Source organism: Seriola dumerili, unplaced genomic scaffold (assembly GCF_002260705.1).
Source record: "Seriola dumerili isolate Sdu_G_001 unplaced genomic scaffold, Sdu_1.0 BDQW01000331.1, whole genome shotgun sequence".
Lineage (NCBI taxonomy): Eukaryota > Metazoa > Chordata > Actinopteri > Carangiformes > Carangidae > Seriola > Seriola dumerili.
In genome coordinates, this window is record NW_019174586.1 from 3,360,548 (window position 1) to 3,382,589 (window position 22,042).

The window sequence follows — 22,042 nt, forward strand, 5'->3', positions numbered from 1 at the left end:
GCGTTTAATGATCCGATACATCTTTATTGTAACGAAAAGGTTTATATACCTATATATATATATATATGTACAATTGGCTTCTCAGAAATCGACACTTTGAGAGGAAAAATCTGTCCCCGCCTTACGTGCACATGCGCATTTCATCCACTTATTTTAAAACATGAAATTATCCAGGCTCGATGTGATTGCATACAGGTTATATCCTCCCATCAGGACATCCACATATTTCCCAACATTCAACAGTGGGATCCTGCAGCCGCGCGCCCTCAGAGCCCTTTTGGGGCTGTCAGGCTTGTTGAGTCTGAATCGGAGCGGACTGTGCTGGTGGTCCTCGGTGCCTTAATTAGGAAATTAGCTGCACAGAAGCCCTCATTAACCAAACTCCGGGCTACTCCTGCTGGGTTTTTTTCCTCCTTTCTTTCTCCCTCTCTCTCTCTCTCTCTCTCTCTCTGCTACCGGTCAATTTCCATAAGAAGATTACAAGCGGATCAGTATTGAGATCTGCCCAGATAAACAAATAACCGGTTCCTGAGAATTAGATGGCTACTAATTGGACGTTAGTTTTATTGCTCTTGCTCTGTTTGTAACGCCCCATTGAACGTGAAAATTAAATTCATGAAGTGATGTCTCTCTTTTCAGCTGATTTACTACAACTATATGGCTGATGGGGCTGTAGGCTCTGCCTCCCGTTAAGATAACAGGTCATGCTTTATTCTTTAAGCTTTTCGTGCCCCTGTGTGTTCTCTCATTCTAAAAGTCATAAATATTATTTTCTTTATGTCTGTTTCTAAGCCACAGCTCTCATTGTATCTAAATCTGTCTGTAATTGCTGCTAAACACATGTTGTACCCTTAAGGCAACATGCTCATATTTAAAACACTCCTCTGGGCTTTGGATTTTGTTCTTAGTTTTACTTTAAAAACGGAAACATTCATTCATTCTTGCAGAGAGAAGAGCAACAATGACTGACAGGTATTATCGGTTCATTGATAATTTACTGGAAGCCGCTCTTTAAATCCATAAAGTGTTGGTCTCATCCAGTGTTTCCAAATACACAGCTGATTTTTCCAAACACTCTGGTTTTTAATCCAAACAGCAATAAATGATAAATAAAAAAAAGTCTGCAGGCTCTGGTCCCTCAGGTGAACGCACCACCCTGCATCTAACGTATGTATTCTCTGCATGCAGGAGGCCTGCACAAGCTGCATTTTTAAGTTTTAAAGCCCCGGGAGGTGAAACGCGCTGACATGCACATGCAGAACGATCCCTGCAGAGCTCATGTAAATACCGAGCTGTTAATGGCTGTTTTCGATGGGCGATCTGCTCGTAATCATTAGCAGGTGTGAGCCTTGCCCTGTCGAGCAGTTGCTTTCTGCGGCGGAGGGACGCTTCAGGTCGTTTGTAAGGAGACACATGCAAATGAAGACCCACTCCACTGCAATCATTTTAATAACCATTAACACCGCGGAGAGAAAACAAGTCAGCAAACAGCAGCTGATGGGTGCGTGGGATGAGCATGAACATGTTTGCACTGTCTCAAACTCAACTTCTCCCCCAGAGACTGAGGAGACTGCCAGTCCCCTCCACAAGAGGTCGTTGATGTATTAAAAGTTTTGCAACACTGCAGAAACGGTCCACATCAACGTGCCATTGATTTAGGAATTAAACACTCTTATTTTTCAGAAAACAAGCATATGGCATTTTTTATAATGAACTTGTTTCTGATAAATTATTCTCTTAAAAAAAACAAAAAAAAAACCACACACACACAATTGATTTTTTTATGTCAGTGTAGCCACTAACCTTTATTCTGTTTTATTTCAACATTTATTCTTATGTGAAATTATTCTCCATAGCTACCTTAAAATATTTTTTTTTTTTAAAAAGAGAAAAGTGAATTATTTTAGCCCCTCAACAAGTTGTTTTTCTTCCAGTTGTTTAAAGGAAATTCACGCTGAGGACTTTTTTTAAAGCGCTGAAAGAAACTGCTAAACTCCTGAGAAAAAACTTCCAAGCATGTGGTTTCAAAAAGGTTCTCATTAAACATAAAAAAAAAGTCTGTTGAAGGAAGCATCGAAATCCTGAAAATAAGACAGGGCTTTTTGATGTTGGCAAAATCATGTTGGTGAAATTGTGATTAAAGAAAAGCAACTGACGGCTGTCTGACAGCAGGTAGAGATGAGAGGATTTTTTTTTCTGCTAATGGTTCATTTTATTCTAATATTCCACTTTTGACTTGAAGGATTTGCTCTCATTGTAGTTCTGTTTTGGCCTCTGAAATACATGTATTAACACTGATCCTTGAAGACCTGTTTCCCTGCAGCATATAGGCTACATGTAACCTACTGTACAGCCTGGACTCTTTATATGAAGCATATGCAAACTCTTTTTTTTTTTTTGCATGTTTGAGATTACATTTTATTCAGCAGCTCAGAAAAAAAATGATTATAAAAGCAGCTGTTTGTGGATTTAATTTCTTCCAATAAATGATTTTGTTGCCATCAGGAAACAATCAACAACAAAAACAAATCGGCTGCATTTTCCGTGAACTCCTCATCTCCATTCTCAGACGATAAAGGCTGTAAATCTCTAATATTTTTGCGCTCAGGATTTTGAGCTGCGCTGCTGTTTTAAAACTTTACCTCTCCCTCCTCCTCTAACCAAAACACAGCGCTGTGTGCTGCGGTTGGTTACATGGTGCTGCGCCCTGATTGGTCGCCTGCTCCTCATTGTCATGCTGTCAATCCACATCACATGGTCCGGCCACTAGGCCTATTAACAGATGAGCTTGGCGAACAAGTTTACAGACTTCTGTTTCAGAGCCGTGGGGGACAGAGCAGCTTTGAGCGGAGAGAAACCAGAAGCACCTGCAGACACATTTGCCTCTTTGGGCAGAAATTTTTTCCATCTTCTTATGAGACTGGTCAGTACCTCTACCTCTTTGACTTTTGGCGCTGTTCTGTGAACTTTTTTTTTTTTTTTATGTGCCTGTGAGTGAACACTAAAAGCCGCCTGAATGTATAACATGATGGAAACCGAGATCAAGACCCCTCTCCCGCAGTCCAACTCGGGCTCGGCGCCGGGCGCAAAGAACAACAGTGCCAGCGACCAGGAGCGGGTGAAGAGGCCGATGAACGCCTTCATGGTCTGGTCCCGGGGACAGCGGAGGAAGATGGCTCAAGAAAATCCCAAAATGCACAACTCTGAAATCAGCAAGCGGCTTGGTGCTGACTGGAAACTTCTGACCGACGCTGAAAAGAGGCCATTCATCGACGAGGCCAAGCGTCTACGCGCTATGCACATGAAGGAGCATCCGGATTATAAATACCGTCCCCGCAGGAAGACCAAGACCTTGCTCAAGAAAGACAAGTATTCTTTGCCCGGAGGGCTGTTGCCGCCAGGAGCCAACGCCGTCAACAACTCGGTGTCGGTGGGGCAGCGGATGGACGGTTATGCGCACATGAACGGATGGACAAACAGTGCGTACTCCCTCATGCAGGACCAGTTGGCCTACCCTCAGCATCACAGCATGAACAGCCCTCAGATTCAGCAGATGCACCGATACGAGATGGCAGGGCTCCAGTACCCGATGATGTCCTCGGCTCAGACCTACATGAACGCGGCGTCCACGTACAGCATGTCTCCGGCGTACACGCAGCAGACCACCAACGCCATGGGACTGAGCTCCATGGCGTCCGTGTGCAAGACCGAGCCGAGCTCACCGCCGCCGGCCATCACGTCCCACTCTCAGCGGGCGTGTTTGGGGGACCTGAGGGATATGATAAGCATGTACCTGCCTCCCGGCGGGGACAGCGCGGAGCATTCCTCCCTGCAGAGCAGCCGGTTACACAGCGTCCACCCGCACTATCAGACCGCAGGGACTGGCGTCAATGGGACGCTACCTCTCACCCACATCTGAGAGCAACAGAAAGAAAAGACTAAAAACTTTAAAAAAAAATAAAAAAAAGTACTTTGGATACTTGAACTTTTTGGTTGCTAAAGAAACAACGTTCAACAGTTTTGTTCAAAAACAACTTTATCTCAATATCATTTGAGTTGTCCATTTTAAATGAATTTTAAATGGATCGAAAGTGAACGTTGAGCCCATCAGAGTAAATTGCATTGCAAAGAGGCTTTTTATCACAAGTATAAGCAATCAACATATGTAGAAGAATTGGACTTCTATATTTTAAATAATGCCATATTTTCTCTCTATGAAAAGGCATGTGGCCTCGTGAAGAGGCTGGTGTATTTCAGAAAAGCTGGATGGAAAGTTGGTACATAAATGTTTACACTTAATTTGTAGAATGTCAGTTGTCTCGACTGTGTCCAAATTTTGTAGTCTCTCTCTCTCTCTCTCTCTCGCTCTCTCTCTCTCTCTCTCTCTCTCTCTTTTTTTTCTCCCCCCCCCCTCATGACCTAGGTTAAATGAAATGTTAAGACTGTGCGGGTCGCAAACGCAAGTTTTATTTATAGTAAGATTTTTTCTTTCTTTTTAGCTTGTGAACCCGATGTTTTTGTCACGTGAAAAATGTTCAAATTTGTTTTTGTAAGATGTTCTGTTCTGTGATGGTTTTGACAGTGTCATGTTTACTCATTATCCTGAACGAAAACGTTTATTTAAACTGACGTTTCTACATATTTTAAGACCATCCTCTATTCTTAAATGCTGAATAAATTTGTACGAAACATGATTTGTGACTCTGTCTTTTGTGTGAAATACGAAGTTTGGACTTTGGTTGTTTTTAAAATCTCTGGAGAACAGGACAGGTTGTGTCCCAAGGGGACATACCATTGAGAAGGGATTATTTAGTAGGTGATGTGTGAAGATCTTCGACCTCGCTTAATGGCAGTCTGTTATTTTCACAGTGGAAAATTTGCAAAGACCAAACAACTGGAATTTACATTTAACATGCATGCTCACAGCTATTTTATTTAAAACTGCACGGGCAGAGTGATATTTTCACTTTGTCTTCATGGAGAAGGCAGCATGGGAATAATCTGATCATCCAGTCCCTCTACAAGCCTTAAAGATGCAGCCTAGTGAGAGATTTATTATTTTTCTTTCCTGGACTTCAAAAAACTGATGTGTATCTTTTTAAACATCCGTTTAAGAATATAATTTGACATAATCCTTGGGCCTTTTAAATTTTATTTGTTTTGTAGTTTATGTTTATAGAAAATTGAAATGGACTCAGTTTCTAATTTCACTAACTGAATTACTTTTTACATAGTTGGTGAAAAGCTGCATTTGTCTTTGCCGTAATCAAGTTGTAATACTTTTCCTTCCTTGGTTTCACTAGTTCACTTATTTCAGTATGTACTTGAAGAGTGAGTATTTCACTCCAAAGGCTTTGTTGCCTCAGTCGGTTTAAATGTGTTTTTCTTTTTCAATATTGTATTATAAGAATTCACTTGGATCATTTCTAATTGTTAAAAGTAAAAATTAAGAATCTAAATATATACAACCCTAAAACAAATAGAGAAATGGGATGAGCGTCAGATAACTTCACATTAGAAAGTGGACTAAACTCACCCATTTAAAAAAAGTGTATTATTAAATTTCTAAATGTATCCATTGAAAAACGAGACGCCTCAAACGCTTTTAAAAAGTTTAGTAAATTTATCTTGTATGTCAGTGATGATGTGCCAAAGTAATAAATAAATATAATTTGTGACTTTCTGTTTGGCAAATATAATAACATATATAATACAGGGTTTTAAAGAATAAAATTAATTTATAGTGTAATTTAATAGTCAGTATTTCCCATGTTAACTGGGGTTTTTCTCATGTAGTCTTTCATATAGTTTCTGATGTCCACAGAGAAACTCATGTTGTGTTCATGTACATTCAGGACATTTTGAAATTGCTTTTGCGAGTTGGTTCTGTTAGACTCTAGTGATAACTCAGACAACTAAATCTATATGGTAGATTTAATTTTTCAACAAATTACTCTGAAATTGCATCACAGTCATAAACTTAACTGGTGCCTCAACACACTCACTGCTGACTCTGATAATGCAAAGGTGTGTGGAAGAATGGACTGGCCTGCTGTTGCAGTGTACCTTGGGATAAATAAGCTCCTGGCCACCAAGAGGGCCGAAGCAGTGGCGGTCCTGCTGGCCTTCCCACACTCCCTGTAGGACTTGATCCACAGCTCAGCACAGCGGCCTGGATTAGCCCCACGCACCTTTGTGGAGGGAAAGATTATCTAGACCTCCCTGCATTCACTGACAGGGTCTTAAGTCACTCTAGCGTGCCAGCAGCCACCCGTCACCTAATCACACTCTCCAACTCATTTTTTTGTAATTAAGCAGCTTTTCTCTTCCTGCTCCTCGGTATCAGGGCTGTTTGGTGAGGGCTGGGGCAGAGTGATGGTTTCTAGTCATTTATCAGACTCAGAAAAATTATGCAACCTCAGGATGGCTCCTTTGATAAATACGCCACGTTCTGGGCTAACTTTCAACCAAAAATGTTGAGGTATCTGCTTAGCAACCGATGCAAAAGTTTGAACATGTCAGTGCGGTGAAATATTTCTTACAACTCCTGAGCAGTGAAGCCCGGCTCTCTATGTGGTCGCTGGGAATCTGGCACAGAAATGTCATACCTGCTGATGATTTAGGAGTGAAAATCTGTGTTTGTGGGAAGGTGTGTGGCTACACCGTGCACAGCTATTGATTGTGTTTGAATGTTCTGGCAGTGAGGCCATCCGAGTTTTGGCTCCCCACCACCCTCGCCTCCCCCCCCACCCCCCTGCTTTGCTCTCCCCCTGCTGAGCGCCCGGAGGGCCTCTCTCTCCCGTCATGTGGAGCTCTGTGCCCACTCAGCAAGTGCAGGCATATCCCACTTCCATCTGCCTATGACCTCACAGCCCCTGTTTGTTTAACCCCCTCTCCAAAAACTAACCTAATTATAGCCCTGTAGAACATGGATTCAGCGGATTCCCAGTGGATTCTGCCACTGTGTGTCTTTGCGCACCTATGTATCGATGTGTGCAGCACATGCAAAGCTCCAGCTTAATAGCAGCAGGGCCACAGGCCATGTTTCAGTCAATCCTGTTTTTCTCTCGCCTCGTATTATGTCACAACATGCCCTGCCAGTTGCATGTCTTGTGGGAGTATATGTGAACAAGGTGGTAAAAGCAATAGGAGTCTGTTTTGACTGTGTCTTTCTACGTCAGTGTGATGAGCGGAAAACTCATTACACAAATTTGGCTGACAGACTGACGTTGGTGACATCACTATCTCGCCTGCTCGACTGGCTGGGCAACTTGCAGCAGGAACACACCTTCTAAATATACTCTCAACTCTTCACGTAATCTCCAACTCAAATCAGGAACCCCCGTCTGGTGTGCAGATCAGACATCACCTACACGACATAGTTTGAGTGTAACGAAAGAATGGATGAGTGCGGTTAGGGACTGCACCGATGACACAGTCAGGCTGTATTGATTTGCTGTGGCTAGGGATCTCCAAGAGAGGCCCTTTGAGTTGAGCCTGGAGGGACCTGAGTGGCCCGGAGTGGCCTGTCCAGCTTGGGCAAGCCTGTCCAGAGCAGAGGGGCTCATGTGAGGTACTCAGATTGACAGCAGAGCGGTGTGTGTGTGTGTGTGTGTGTGTGTGTGTGTGTGTGTGTGTATGTGTGTATGGAGGTGCGGGGGTTGGGGGTGGGGGTTAATCTCCCTGAACCGGGGCAGATGTTGTTAACGAGCTCTTCTCAGGTCGACTCCCTGCGTGGGAAAATGGCATCAAATCCTCCTGGGGTCAGGGCTTTTGGGCTGACCCACTGAGAGCCATCCCTCTCCACTGCACCGTCCTCTCAATCCCCTCTCCATTCACTCACCTACTCACTCACTCATTCACTGACAGCACTCACCAGAGACCCTGGAAAATCACATTTGACCATTTTTTTTTTTTTTTTTTTATACCTCTCCTCTTTTAAGTACATCCCCAATTTTCAGCTCCTTGCCTGAACGTATGTGAGCACCGACAGACTTGTTCCGTGATGCAAATGTCTCATTAATGATAGCTGTGGTTGGATCGCCATGCCTTACACAACCACAAGGAATGCTGAGTGGGAAACGCTTCAAAGGCAAGCATGCCGCCACTCAAGAAACTGCATCCGCCCAGCAGCAAGTTACTTGTGTACATGTCAGTGGAAAGTAAATTAGTCTGAATTAAGGCCTTATAGACTTTCAGGCGCCCCAGCTGCTTATAGGGTAAGGTACCTTGGGGGGGGGGGGGATGGGGTTCCACAATGACTTTTCAAACAAGTTAAAAAATTACTGTCAATAGTTTTCTCACAGTCACATCTTTGGCTTTGATCAGAGACACCTGACACCTGTGCTACACAGCATCGTGGAGTAAATCTTTCAGTGTCATGGAATCATTCATAATTGTGTTTGAAATAATTACAATTAAGGAGGAGAGAAAGTGCCATGCACCTTCACGCAGATGTTTTTTGACCTATGTACACACTGTATACACTGGTGCACGTGTTAGCTGTGACGTGACTGCTCTCATCATTCATATCCGGAATGGGCACGTCTCTTTACCATATCATGTCAACATACCTGCTTTAGGGTTTATCCTGACTTAGGTTTTAATGTGAGGGTCATCCATTAAGGTGTCTGACTCTGAAGGCGTGTTTACTTTGTCCCAGCAGGTGTGTGTGAATATGAGACTTGTCAAATATGAGACAGGATTACCGCCTCTTTTGTCCCAAACAAAACAAATACAAATCACACGAACAGCTGAAATGGGAGGATTCTGTTTTTCTGCTGTGCAGGTTGTATGTTTAGAGAAGTTTTCAGACGAGGATCCCTTTGACGTTTTGTTCAGCTAAGCGCTCCTGAGGTTTACTTGAACTTGTTTTCACTTGTAATTGCGGTTGGAGGAAGATGTGTAGGACCACGCACACACACGCACACACACGCACACACACACACAGAAGCACACAACCAGGACTGAAACTGGATTTAGAGGCCTCTTCCTGAATAACCTGTACGGGGAATTACATACAAAGGGCTGGTTCCAATGTGCGTTAAGGATGGCTCAGACGCCAAGCGAGGCTCTCTAGTGTGTAAAAGTGTGTCTGCTGCAGATGGTCCCTTTCTGTAGTACACATCACTTTGTCTATGAACACTGAAGCATGTAGCGTTGCTTTTAATTTGCCAAACTAGAGTTCTGACCCCACTTCTGACCTGTCCTGGAAGCCCAGAAAAACGGGGCCAAGTATATATGTCGATGTATATACTATGCCTAGGGACAGCGAAGACAGTGTGGCACTGCTGCAAGACAATGCAGAGTCAGGGGGGGATAAGGAGTTAAGGGGGTGACGAGGGGGAAGATTAGGCCTCTCATGTAGGCCACAGTTATTGATTAGTGTTTGTTGAGGACAGTGAGAAGGAACACAGATTGACAGATACACAATGGTGGTGTGGTGACTCTGCTCCATCAGAAGCCGCCTGATCATATCGTTATTGTCAGGAGCTGTGTTCATTCAGTAACCTGTACCCACGTGTGTGTGCCCGCCGCCCCTCCGTAAACACACGCCCCTCCCATGCATGAGAAAAAACAAACAAAAAACAAAACACACTTGCACATGTTGGAAAAAAAAAGGTATGTTGTCAAATGCACCCAAAGTACGAGCAAAGATTTATTTTCTTGGGGGCACTGGTCAGGTTTGCGGGGACTTCGTCTTTTAGTGCAGCCCAATCTGTGTGTGTGGTTTATGGGAGTGTAACCCTGGGAACATGGGGGGAGGTGGGACACACTCAGCTACGGGTCAGTCCTGACTGACTCTGTCACTTATTGATTAGTTGCCATGGAGAGTTAGTCAGGCCATCTCTCTTGGAGGTGTGTCCCTGAGGGCCAGCAGCACTGCCCAGATGAGCCTGTGGAGGCTTTGTCTGCAGGGGGTGAGTGTGTGCGTGCATATCTTGTGTACATGTGTGTGTGTGTGTGAGTGTGAGCGTGTGACCTCTCTAACTCTCACTTGTGCTTCCTTCATCCTCATCCCTCCTCTTTTTGACCCCCTGCGGTACTTTTTCTTGCACTTTTGCATCATTCTCCTGAGCGGAGCGACTCTTGGCTAATCTGCAATATCTCTGAAAAAAAAAAAATGCATCAATGTTTATGCATACACCTACTCCCAAGGGACGTGCAATAATGGGGATTGTAAACAAATTGTCCAAACTTATTGAGCTGTGAAATCCCCTTCATAGCCGCTGGATTTGCCTACTCATATGATCCCCTCTCATCTTTGTCCTTGTATTGTCATCAAACGTTAAGAAGACGGGGAAGCAGGAGTGGGTGCAGGAGGAACATGGATGTTCAGGACTCCACTGACAGCCCAGCAGGGGACAGTGAGGGTGGTGGTCTTCACACCTCTCTGGAATAATTAGCAGATTCGGGACAACAGGTAGCAAACAGGGCAACATGCCTGTATTTACTTTCAGGAACAAGGTGGAAAGAAAAGAAACGGAAATGGCGAAATTATGTCCTAAACCATCTCTCTAAACATCCGTCGCAGTTTACACACTGAATTCCTGCTTTCACTTCGATGCATCATACCGTATCATGCCGCAGTTGTCCATGCCCATTTTCTGAGAAATGGCAGTTTATTACCATCATTTTGGAAGTATTCACTGTAGATTTTCCCCTCAAATGCTGCAGTAAGTCCTTTAGATAAAGTGGCTAAACTATTGGCTTGTTTACAACCTGTCTGAACACCTGAATGCTCCTGTTTCTTGCCCTGTTGGACTTTGTTATAACAATGTCACCATTTTCCCAGGTTTCAGAAATTAGTGAGAACAATGCAGCTGTTAGAAAAGAAGGCCCAGAACCATGAACATCAGACGTAAATATTATAAACTGGATTTATACCTTATTACTTCTCCTATTAAAGCATATGTAGCGGGTTGTAAATTTAGTAATAAAGTTTCAAGCATAGTCTTCAAAGACAAAAAGCAACATTTTGGACTTGATGGTCACTTAAAATTGTAAATTTATTGTCAGAATAATGCAAACTTCTTCTCCTTTCAAGAATATGCGCACAGAGCTCTTAACCCGAAACTTGACGACAGGCCCCCACTATCCCTCCCTAATATCACACCTTGGATGCATAAACATGCCTGTGCTCCACACATCACCCCACCCCGGGGGGCCTGCATGGCTTTAGTGCCGCACTGTGACACCAATCAGGGGAGATGGCGGGCTCCTTTGTCATGCAAACACCAATCGCTTCTTGTCTTATTCAAATGTCTGCCCTCTCTCTTTCTCCTCTCCCTCACTCTCGCTCAACCCCTACCCCGCTTCAACCCCCCCACCCCCCACCCTCTCTCTCTCTCTCTCTCTCTCTCTCTCTGTCTCTCCCTCCTTCTCAAGTCCAAGTAAATCCTCGCTGAGAGAAGAGGGAGCCTCCAGGCCCGGGGCTGCTGAAGCAGGCCTCTCTCCTGGGGGTCAGCCTGTGTCTCAGCGCATGGGGCTGTTTCCAGGCCCAACCAAGTCCATTTCATATTCAAATGTTACAATCAGGCCTCTGACCCACAGGGGGCTCTTTATGGTTGCGGCCCCAGGTCGCAGGGTCAAGATGGTGATTTAATAGCTGAGGCAGAGGAAAGGAGCGGGGGAGCCAAGTGATTTAGGGGATGAATGAGTAATAAAAAAGCATTTTTCCTAAGTTGTCATGTAAATTTCAATCCTTATTCAATATGAGGCTCCCTCCACATTAGAGGCCTTCCTCAATGGCTTTCTAGTGGACTTTAGTCATTCAGAATGAAGAAAGTCCATTTTCTGCTTTTACTCTTGACTTATGGTTGGTGTAAACAGTAGCTGATGGTAAAGCGTCTGAGGATTAAGGATGGAGATAAGGACACGTTAAAGAGTCATCATGCTTGTATGGTGCCACTGTGTCTTAGATGTCCTCATGCTCTGGAGTGGCCTGTTATTCCTGTCCCTGAGGGTGTGTTCCCAGCACAGCAGCTTCAGTAACGCAGGCAGGGATTGTTTGTTTATATATGAATGTGTGACAGAGAGCGAGATAGAGTGAATTTTTTTGCTAGCATATAACGTGTGTAATAGGTAACTCACCGCCTTTTGTCAACAGGTGGGAGCTGGGGGCACAGTCAACACTTGGCACACTAAGTTTCAAGTGATTTGCTGTGCCATTAGTTTCTTCACTGGCATCAAACCATAATCCTCTCTGTATGTGACTCACATGGTGTGTTCTTTTCAGGCTCTCCCTTGGCCTGACTCATTGAAACCACAATCCAACCCGTCCAGCTCACAGCATCTTTGATGATGAGGCTAGGTTTTATTTCTTTCACATTTTTTTCCACATCATCATGATAATCCTGGATTTGAGCCCAGTTCTGCTGATGTTTACATTTTTATTTCACAAATCACCAAAGACATTTAAGATACTGTCATTTATTTAGAAATTGGCAGAAAGTAATATGTGGGAGGATGAATTATAGATATAATAAAACGTCGCTCCCTGTCAGGGTTATGTTAGGTAAATTCTTATATACACATGAACACAGAGTGTATCACCTCATTGTACCTATTTGAGATTTGAAATCCACCAAACTTAAACATTCAAACCCTAAACCAAGAATGATCAACAATCTATTATATTAGGCCTTAAATATGTACCGGCCTTAAGTCTGTCCCAAGCCTTGGGAAAACTTCTCCTCATACTTAACTTTCTTTGTTGTAACTTTTTTAACCACTTTAACTTATCCCCATGACTTACCAAGAAAACAAAATTCACTTTTGATTTCACCCACATTACAGTATCTACAGCAGCGTTTAACTTCCTCAATCCTACAACCTGTTTCAATTAGAGCTGAAATACTTAGCAGCTTAACTGATTTGTCAGTCGACAGAAAATGATCTAGCGACAACTTAGACAAATTGAATAGTTGTTTTTAAAGCAAAAAGGGGCTGGTTGTATCTTCTCCAATGTGAGGATTTGCCACTTTTGTATGTTTTATATCACTAAACATGTTATCTTTAGTTCTTTGACTGTTGTAATAGACAGCAACATTTCTTCTGTCATTTTAAAGATCAAATGATTAATTGATTTATCAAGAAGATATCCTGTAGATTAATCAGTGATGAAAATAATCATTAGTTCCCGCAGACTCTGCACACAGTGATCTGCTTCTGGGGGTGGAAGATACAAAGCTTTGGTTTAGACTAAATGCATTCAGACTTTTTTCTTCATTGATATTCAGTAAATATTTGATGCTTTATTTTAGTAACATCATCATCTCATCTGTCACTAACCCATGAAGTAGCCCCATAACCATTATAGACCAAGTTTTATCTCTCTGGAGATGAATAGCTTCCATTAACAGTAGCAGAGGCCAGAAGCGGAGGGCGATATGGTGAGATGAGGCTGAGGGGCCACTGCAGGGCAAGGTAGGGCAAGCCTCAGTGGGCACAGCTGTAGCTCACAGTCATTACTGCTCCTCTACTGGTTTAGAAGAAAAGGGCCGGTCCCGCCACATGGCCACTCTGCCACGCCTGCCCCTTGTCCCCTGCCACAAACACCCAGGAAGGCCTGGTAGCGCCAGGCGGCACCACTCGCAGTTTGCACTCCTCTCACGTGTGGCAAGGCAGTGGAGCAAAACAGAGAGGTGTTGCAAGGGGTAGGGACGGGGCTGGGATGGAGGCAGGGGTGAGGGGTAGGATGGGTGGGTGTAGAGGTTAAACCAGGGTAGGGGGGCTCTGTTCCTTCCTCTCTTATCTCCTGACTCACCATTCTCTTTCCCATCCCCTCCTCTACGCCCCCCCCCCCACCCCCCAAACCCCCGTCTCTCCCTTTTGTGGCCTGTGCACCTGCAGCCCTTGAGTCTGGGCAATAAAGCTGAAGGATTTGTCTACTGGAGGTTGGAGGAAAAGTGGGGGAATCATTAGACAGCATGGGAAACACAAAAGCAACAGGTTCAAACTGTGGCTGTTTGATATGGTGCTATGCCATATTCCACAGTGATGGGCCTGATGTAATGCAGTTTGACACGGAAGGAGTGAGTTTAAGCAGATTTGTGTCCAGATTTACACCCTGTTTGGGTTAGTGTCATCATGAATCAGTTTGATCTGACACATGATCAGCTTTCAACCCTTGCACGCTTTACTTCCATTCAGAAGCCTCATGTATGTAAAATGAACAGACCTCTGCTGCTCTGTGAAGACCCCGTATCTCCAACATGTCAACTTTTTAATGTGTTAAGAAAAGTGACAATGCATTTATGAAATAATCTTAAAGTTCATATATAGTTTTTTTTTTGTTTTTTTTTGTTCCAACTTTATCTGTAACATAACAAAGCAGGTGTGACATAAGAGATATAATGGACAGACATGTAGATAACAACAAAAACAAGTTTATTAAGCTTATAGAAATAGGAGGATTCTAATTCTTTTGCAAATATAAAGGAAATGTCTGATATTTTCTATGTTTTTTAAATTGTCAACAAATCCAATGAAAAGACCAAAACCAAAAGCCACGGAAAAGGTAAAGTCGTTAAGTATTGAGAGATGAACTTACCTGCTGTTGGTTTTGGTCTTTTCATGGGTTAAGACAAAAATAATCACCACCAGCCTTTAAACCATGACCTATAACACTAACTTTAAAATGCAATAATACTTCAATGTTACTTTAACACAACTTTGTATGTTTTATTATCTGATTTAGGTCTAGTGACAAGTGGATGTACAGACTTTAGTTCTGACTGTCTGGATCCCCAGGGAAGCTGCTTTTATAATCACAAACCCACATGAAGGTAAGTGTGCTACAAAAGTAAAACAGGTCGACCAAACTGAACTAGTGGTTCAGTGTAACAAGAATATATAGGTGAAGCAAAATTGTTCTCAGCCATGTTCTGCCGAGTCTCTCTGTTCAATTCCCCACCTGTTGTAATGTTATGTTCAGTCATGTAGAACTTTTTTCTCTCACCCGTTGCATGCCAGACCCCCCACATTGTAAATCGGCGCAAAGGGAAAAAGATTCAGTTCTTTCAGAGTGCGACCATGAAGGCAGAGGAAATCACTCTAAACGGTCTTAATTCTGCCATTAGATGAGAGGGAGCGCTGTGGGGATTGGCTGGCCCTATGCTCCATATTCACAGAAGCAGGATGAGGCTGGGAAGCCCGCTGAGAAAATGGTGTCGTAATCAGGAGCCCGGCAGTTCTGCCTGATCAGGTACACTAGCCCCTCTTCTCGTTTCCTCAAACCCCTCCTCCTCCTCCTCCTCCTCCTCCTCCTCCTCCTCTTCGCCTCTCTCCCCTCATTTCTCTCCCCTTCCCCTGCCCCGTAAGGAGATCCTAATAGGAGTTTGGATGTACTGTGCTCCTCTCATGTGAGGACCTGGCAGGAGAGAACAGTGATGAGGCCTGAGGTGGGGGTTGAAGCTCGAGGTATGGAGTTGGTGGTGGTAGTGGAATGGTGGGGAGGGGGGGGGCGTTTTTTTTTTTTTTGTTCCCACATTTGATTATTCAGGTTGGCTGAACTAAATTCTGAACCCATAAAATTCGTATCCCCTCTGGGGGACCATTTGCATATATTTCAGTACCCCCCTCCCTCACATCCCAATTCCCCTTTTTTCTCGGAAAGTGAAAGAGAGGGCAAAGCAACCAGGCCTGTCTAGGCTTTAAGATGTCACCGTGGTGTGAAATATGGGCGAACAAGCAGGGTCTTTGAAACTCAAACTAACCCCCCACCAGCCTCTGAGCTGCTGCCACACACACATACACAGACCCAGTCATCCTCTTGCACTCCACTGGTTGCTATTCTTAAGTAGGAATTAAATTTCCTGTCAGTGAATAGTTACATGCTCTGCAACTTTATTCTCATCTTTTTTTGCACATGGGATACGTCCAGGTGTACTGCATTATTTGTTGTGAGTTTACATTAAGAAGGAGTCATATCTGCACAGATTAGATATGAAACTCCCTGTCTTGCACTTGAATGCGTGTCTGTGTTTATGTTTGTATAGCAGCATAAAGATGAAGGGAACACACATGTAGCTGGGCACCTAGGGAAGCAAGCTAGATGAGGGCAGGCTCCACATCAGCAGTCAGCCATAAGAGACACCTGTTCATTTGTTTGGCTGGTGAAGTCGAGGTTTTGTTCTCACCGTGCCAACGAGGCCCGCTGGCACTAGTTTTACTGCCCATCTGTACAGATTGGATGGATGAAGTTAGACGATGGTCTTTGAAAAGGGGGGGGGGGGGGGGGTTGATACTTGATGGCATTTTGGTCACATGGGGTGAGTTGCTGTCATCCTTTAACCCTCCCCCCTGGACCCCTTTCCCTCCCCCTCCCGTGCCCACTCCCTGGTGCACAGGCAGAATGCAGTGTCAGGAGGGTGAGCACTGAGCGCCCATTGTGTGTGCTAACCAAAGCGGAATGCCCGGGTGACAAAAGGGGGAGGAGTAGGCTCAGGGCACACAAAGCCAGGGGGAGGAGAGGGGTGGAGGAGGAGGTGGGGAGGGAAGGAGAGGGGGGCAATCTGCTGGGGGCTAAATAGACCCACTCAGCCCCAAAAACTCTAGGCACCCTAAAAACTTCTCTCACCTCCCCCACTGCCTTCTCACCCTCACCAGGCCTCCCTGCCCCGGCTCTGCGGTGTACAGTACACAGGCTGCTGGAAGTTGCCTGTTTGTTCCCAGCAGCTTGAAAGAAGAGAACCCACAACAACTGAACCTTAGACTATTAGGTGTTGGTTTTGGTGTTATGAGTCATGCCCCTGAGGTCTAAGACAGGATGTATTTGCCAACAGTAGTCATGGTTTCCAATCTCTGTCATCAGTCAGGGATGTCCTATTATCCCCATTTATCGCTGTCAGATATTTACAAAAACAGACTGGGAATTCTTAACTCGAACGAAATATAAACTTTATTTAATATTATATAACTTTAATATTATATCAAATATACTGACTTTTCCTTGCTCATACTCAGTTTCCTCCTTGGACAGTTATGTGAATGAGTTTGTGACCTGTGACTTTGTATCCATGTTTGTGTGCAGGTGTGTGCGTGTGGGTTGGGGGGGGCACATGTGCATGTACTCACCTGCCTATTCTAGAAGCTGAGAGCAATCTCGTCTGTGTAGTATCGCACGTCAAAGCCAGCCTCTCAACTCCCACACAGGACCTGGGGCAACAGTGCGGCCACTTTAAAACACACAAGACAAACCCTGCATTAACTCTTTCTTAATACCAATATATCTCCTGTAGATGCAAGTAGGAGCAGATCCACTCTATACAGGCACCCTGCAGCTGCAGGACCTTGGTGCTTTTAATGGCAGTCTATCTATATCTATTTATTGGCCTTTAAATCTCTCTTTAAATCTCTGATGCCCATGGCATGGACAACAAAAGCATCTCCTGCATTTCAATCAGTGAGCAAAACACTGAACTGAACTTATATTGCTAGTTTCTTCATTTCTTGGCTGTATGTATTTAAATGGGGTTAATTATCATCTTTTGTACCTTGTCAATAGCAACTAATGGTAGGGCTCGAGGTGATAGAATAAAGTGGCTTAATGCATTTCTTAAATGTGTAACTTTGAACTTTTTTTGTTTGGTGTAACTTTGACTTTGTCCAATAAGAGCGTTTTGCAAAAATGTGATGCCCACTATTCTTCAGAGATCCTGAGTGCCGTTGCAAAGTCCCTCATTGCCAGCATTCGATCTATTTCACCCAAGAGTGGACGCTGCCAGTGCCTGAGAAGCCACGGGGTCACCCTGAGGAGAACTTTCGTCCTTAGTGATTCTTCCTCTTTCCCAAAGTGACAGGGCAGATCAAAGGGGATGCTCTAAAGAAAACTCTTGATGGTGACCTCCCCTCCTCCCTGCTTCTCTTTCCCACTCCCCTCATATGCACACTTAACATCTGAACCCCCCCCATTTCATTCATGCAAACCTCAGCCTTTCCTGTCGTATTTACATACGCCACTGCAGGGCGAAGGTAGTTTCCCGTTTTATCTGTGCTGAGTTCATAGGAAGTAGCTTGCTGAGTTGTTTTTCTTTATGTGTTGTTAGTGAAATGCAGCAGGTCAAACACAAGCCTTGGGGGCATGTTTAGGTCACAGAGTAAACCTGGCAAGGCTGATCCCAGTACCTTAGTGATTAACACAAAGTCTGGCTGTTCTGCTGGCTGTGTATATCTGTGTGTAGGTGCCTGCACGTGTGCTCATCAGTGCATGACTGTCAGGTGAGTTTGCACTGTCTGTGCTGGTGCAGTCAGAGCCTCTCCATCAGTGCTGACCAAGGCAGCCATCATTGTTCTCCGGCTGTAAATCACCCTGCTGCAATCAAGGCCCTGATCTAGACTTCTCTGAGCCCTCTCCACTCCAGACGATTCCCCTCTGATTGGCCTAACTGGACTCCTGTCTGTGGCGGAAGATTAGCATGGATTGTTTTTTCTCTGTGGCATACAGATTGAGCCATGTTAGCATTCACACCTCCACACAGCACCCTAGGGCTCTGTGGAGCCTCCAAAATGCAGAGGAAAACCAGACTTCAATCAAAGCTTTGATACTTTTTTTTTAGGAGAGCAGAAGAAATACAGGTAGTGGACGAAATAACAGGGATACCTGACAAAATATTCAATTCCTATAACATAGGAGAACTTTGTCATATTGTGTCTTTGTAGATCCTGTATCAGAGGTTTCTTAACAAGGTAGTTCTTGAGGCCGTAGTTTTTGTTGTTGTATCAAAATGCATTAAAGTATTCCCTTTACTTTGTCCAGACCACATGTATACAGGTTTACACACAAATGCCAAGTTTTTTGTAGAGGAATTGTTTTGGTTCTTTTAAACACTGTTATTGTTATTAATGGAAAATTTATTACCAGTTGTGACAGTGTGGTTTGTATTGTTATTGCCTTGTCAGTCTATGTGTCATTACGGAAAAATGTGGTCCTGAAGACACCTACTGTAGCGGGAGCTCCCACAGAGGTGGTTTTGAGTACTTTGGCAGGTGTTCATATATCTGTCTGTGGGCAGAGTTTGTGATAACATCACAACTGTACAAGATGCAGTCACGAAACTTAACAGGTTTGTAGTTGAAATCAACACGAAGGCCGAGTTGAAGATAGGTGTGGTCCAACCCACGAGTACTAAGTACTCATGTAATAATATACTAAAATCTAATGAGTACTCATGGACCACAGCTGGTGTGATCCTGCCGCAAGATGGTCTTTAGTTTCTCACTAGTATTTAGTACGCTGTTACAATGGTTAATGCGATAACTTAATTTAATCTACTTTATTTTGCCAGGATAATCCACTCATTATAAATACTACTTTTCAGGAACACTTGCTACATTAAAAACAAAGAATAAGACACTTACAATATAATTAATACATTTAGACATTCATTAGAATTTTAGAATACTGCTTGTTCTTAGTGTTGTCTCTCTCTGCTTTTGGCATAATTTTTTTTCCTATTTCCCTTGACTGTCCTATTCCCCCTCCTTTTTCCTCTCTTCAGATATAAAGGTACAAGTGCATTCGTGAGCTGATCAGGTGAAGCTACATGTACCTGCAAGGGTTCTCACCTACTGCAGCCTGTGTAACTCCTGGGGTCTTTTGTTCTCTCAGTGGGGGATCATTAGCCTGAGCACCTTGTCAACAGCAATCAGGGAGTGACCAACAGCTGGGAAGGCAAGGCCAATTGCCTCCTATGGAGAAAAACTTGCTTATCTATCAGTATCAATGCAGCCGTTATGGGAACGTGCAGTTTGAAAGTCAGAGATGTACGTTTCGATTATGGTCAAGATCTCACAGTTTCAATATGAACACGTTAGATATATGGTGTTTTGTGTCATTACAAAGTACAGTCTCTCTTGGGAGCTGCTGCAGCATGATTTTTAGGTCAGGGTTTTAGGGTCTCACACACCCACACACACACACACACACACACACACGCACACACAAATTCCAACCCATAGCTGGTTGAGTTATGTTGTCGTGGAGACGGTCATTGTGTAGGCCTCATGGAATCCTGATGACATCACAGTGATTCCAGGCTCTGTGTGTTCAGTGATCACGGGGATCACAGGCCTCAAGTCTGGGTCCTTGCAGTGGATGAGAGAGAGAGAGAGAGAGAGAGAATGACTAAAGAGAGATGAAAAAAACAAGCCAGATTTTAGAAAGATAAAAATTCTAGTCAGAGATGTGACTGGTACGCATAATATTCTGAAATAGAGTGACGATTTCAACTTCATCTAAGGTTCATGGGTGTAGGTGAAGCAGTTAGAGGGATCAAAACTCAAGTAGCATTTGTAGTATGAACAAAAACTTTATTGTCACACTGGTGCATTTTGGCTTGCGACCCTGATGAAGGCCACACTGATAATATTTTGGACAAATATAATGACAAGCAAGATGGTGATGATGGTGGCCTGTATGGCAAAGTGTAGTGAGAACAGTTACTCTACAGTGCACAAGATGACAAACATGCACCTTAATCCTTAGGTCTTGTTCACACCTATCATTAACATGCGTCCCCACGTGCGTCTCGAGTGACCACTTGTGATTGGATCTCACTTCCACGCTGTATATGCAAGTAAACACCGACATCATATCTGTTTCCAAAGGCCAAATTTGTTGTTGTTCTTAACCGGCGGGAAGCAGCGATGCACTTCCTGTACGGAATCTGCCAGAAATTAAAAGAAGAAGAAGAAGAAATCAAAAACCATACAGACTAGTGCTGCATGTCAATTCATTTACACATACTCACACTTGCTATTTTAAGGGCATAAGTGCACAGTGACAAGTATGGCCGCACGCATTGACCATGAACTTACTAGCTTGCTTTCTCTTGATCCACATTGCAGACAAGACAATGTCTGCAGCCAGGCTAGCAGCTCAGTGAGGCTGTAGTTAAGCACTTACCATATTCCCCATCTTGGTTTATTGTGTTAGCGTGCTGTTAGCAATAACTAGAATTAAGGCTGATGAGAATGCCATTAATATTGCAGCTACCAAAGTATCGGACAAACTGACCTGGGTGTTGTACTAGATGAAAAGTCACAGTATCACCAAACTCAGTAGGATTTATTCTCTGTGGACCTTACATGTCTGTACAGAAGTCAATGGCAGTTCTCCCAATAATTATCAAGATGTCTCACATAAAAACCAAAAACGTCAACCTGTTGGTGGTGCTAGAGAAAAAGCTGGAATCACCAAAGTCAGTAGGAGTCGTCATCTGTGGACCATGAATGTCGTGCCACCAGCATGGCCAATCATGATCATCTTAGTCTGTTTAACTGAGCTCCTGAGTGTGTGATGATTCTCAGCCATCGATCGATCAAAATAAAACTTGAAATGCCAGGTCTGAACAAAGTGAATTTCTAGTGGAAAGAAGTTGAAATAAACTTTGTGCACTGGCATTTCTGGTTGCAGGAAACTAGAAAGGAAGTTGAACTCAGTTCCTTGCTAATCCAACAATGACAGAGGATGCCAAAGAATAACATCTCACTGACTAAGTTATTAATCAGACAAAGATCCTGGGGTGGAATTCCACAGGAGGAAAAGAGAGAGAAAGAGAGAGAGAGAGAGAGACAGAGACAGAGACAGAGACGGACAGGGCAATTGCCTCTGGTGTACATATACTCATGTCTGATAATCCTGCCTCATGTGTCTGTGCGAGACTCTCTTGACATGGGCGTAATGGTAATTATGGTGATTTACAACTTGTTCCTCCAGTTGCTACCATTATATCACATGGGCTGTATGTTTTTTTTTAATTTTTTTTTGTTTGTTTTTTTACTCAAGGAAAGGCGTTGAGTGGCTCATCATAACTCTCTGCAATGAGAAAGGTCTCACTTTGATTTGGAGCAACTGCACATTATTTGCCCACTCGGCCAGAGCGGCGTGTGCTTGAGCTTGCACGATAAAGGCTGGTTTCTCAGGCTCCAGTGTGTACTCCAGTGTTTGCCTATTGCTGGCATGTGTATGTGTTGACGTATTATGTATGTGTTTGCTGATCGTGTGTGTGTGTGTTTACCTTTGCAGGGTGGGGCAAGG

The 22,042-nt window shown here is 43.8% G+C and overlaps 1 protein-coding gene across 1 annotated transcript; it reads left to right on the forward strand.

Moving 5' to 3' along the window:
* The first annotated feature begins 2,835 nt into the window (after nt 1-2,835).
* Nucleotides 2,836-4,673, forward strand: LOC111232442 (transcription factor Sox-3). The gene has a single exon (XM_022759966.1). It carries the CDS (start codon nt 3,017-3,019, stop codon nt 3,917-3,919), a length of 903 nt encoding a protein of 300 aa, XP_022615687.1. The 5' UTR covers nt 2,836-3,016; the 3' UTR covers nt 3,920-4,673.
* The last annotated feature ends 17,369 nt before the right edge of the window (nt 4,674-22,042 follow it).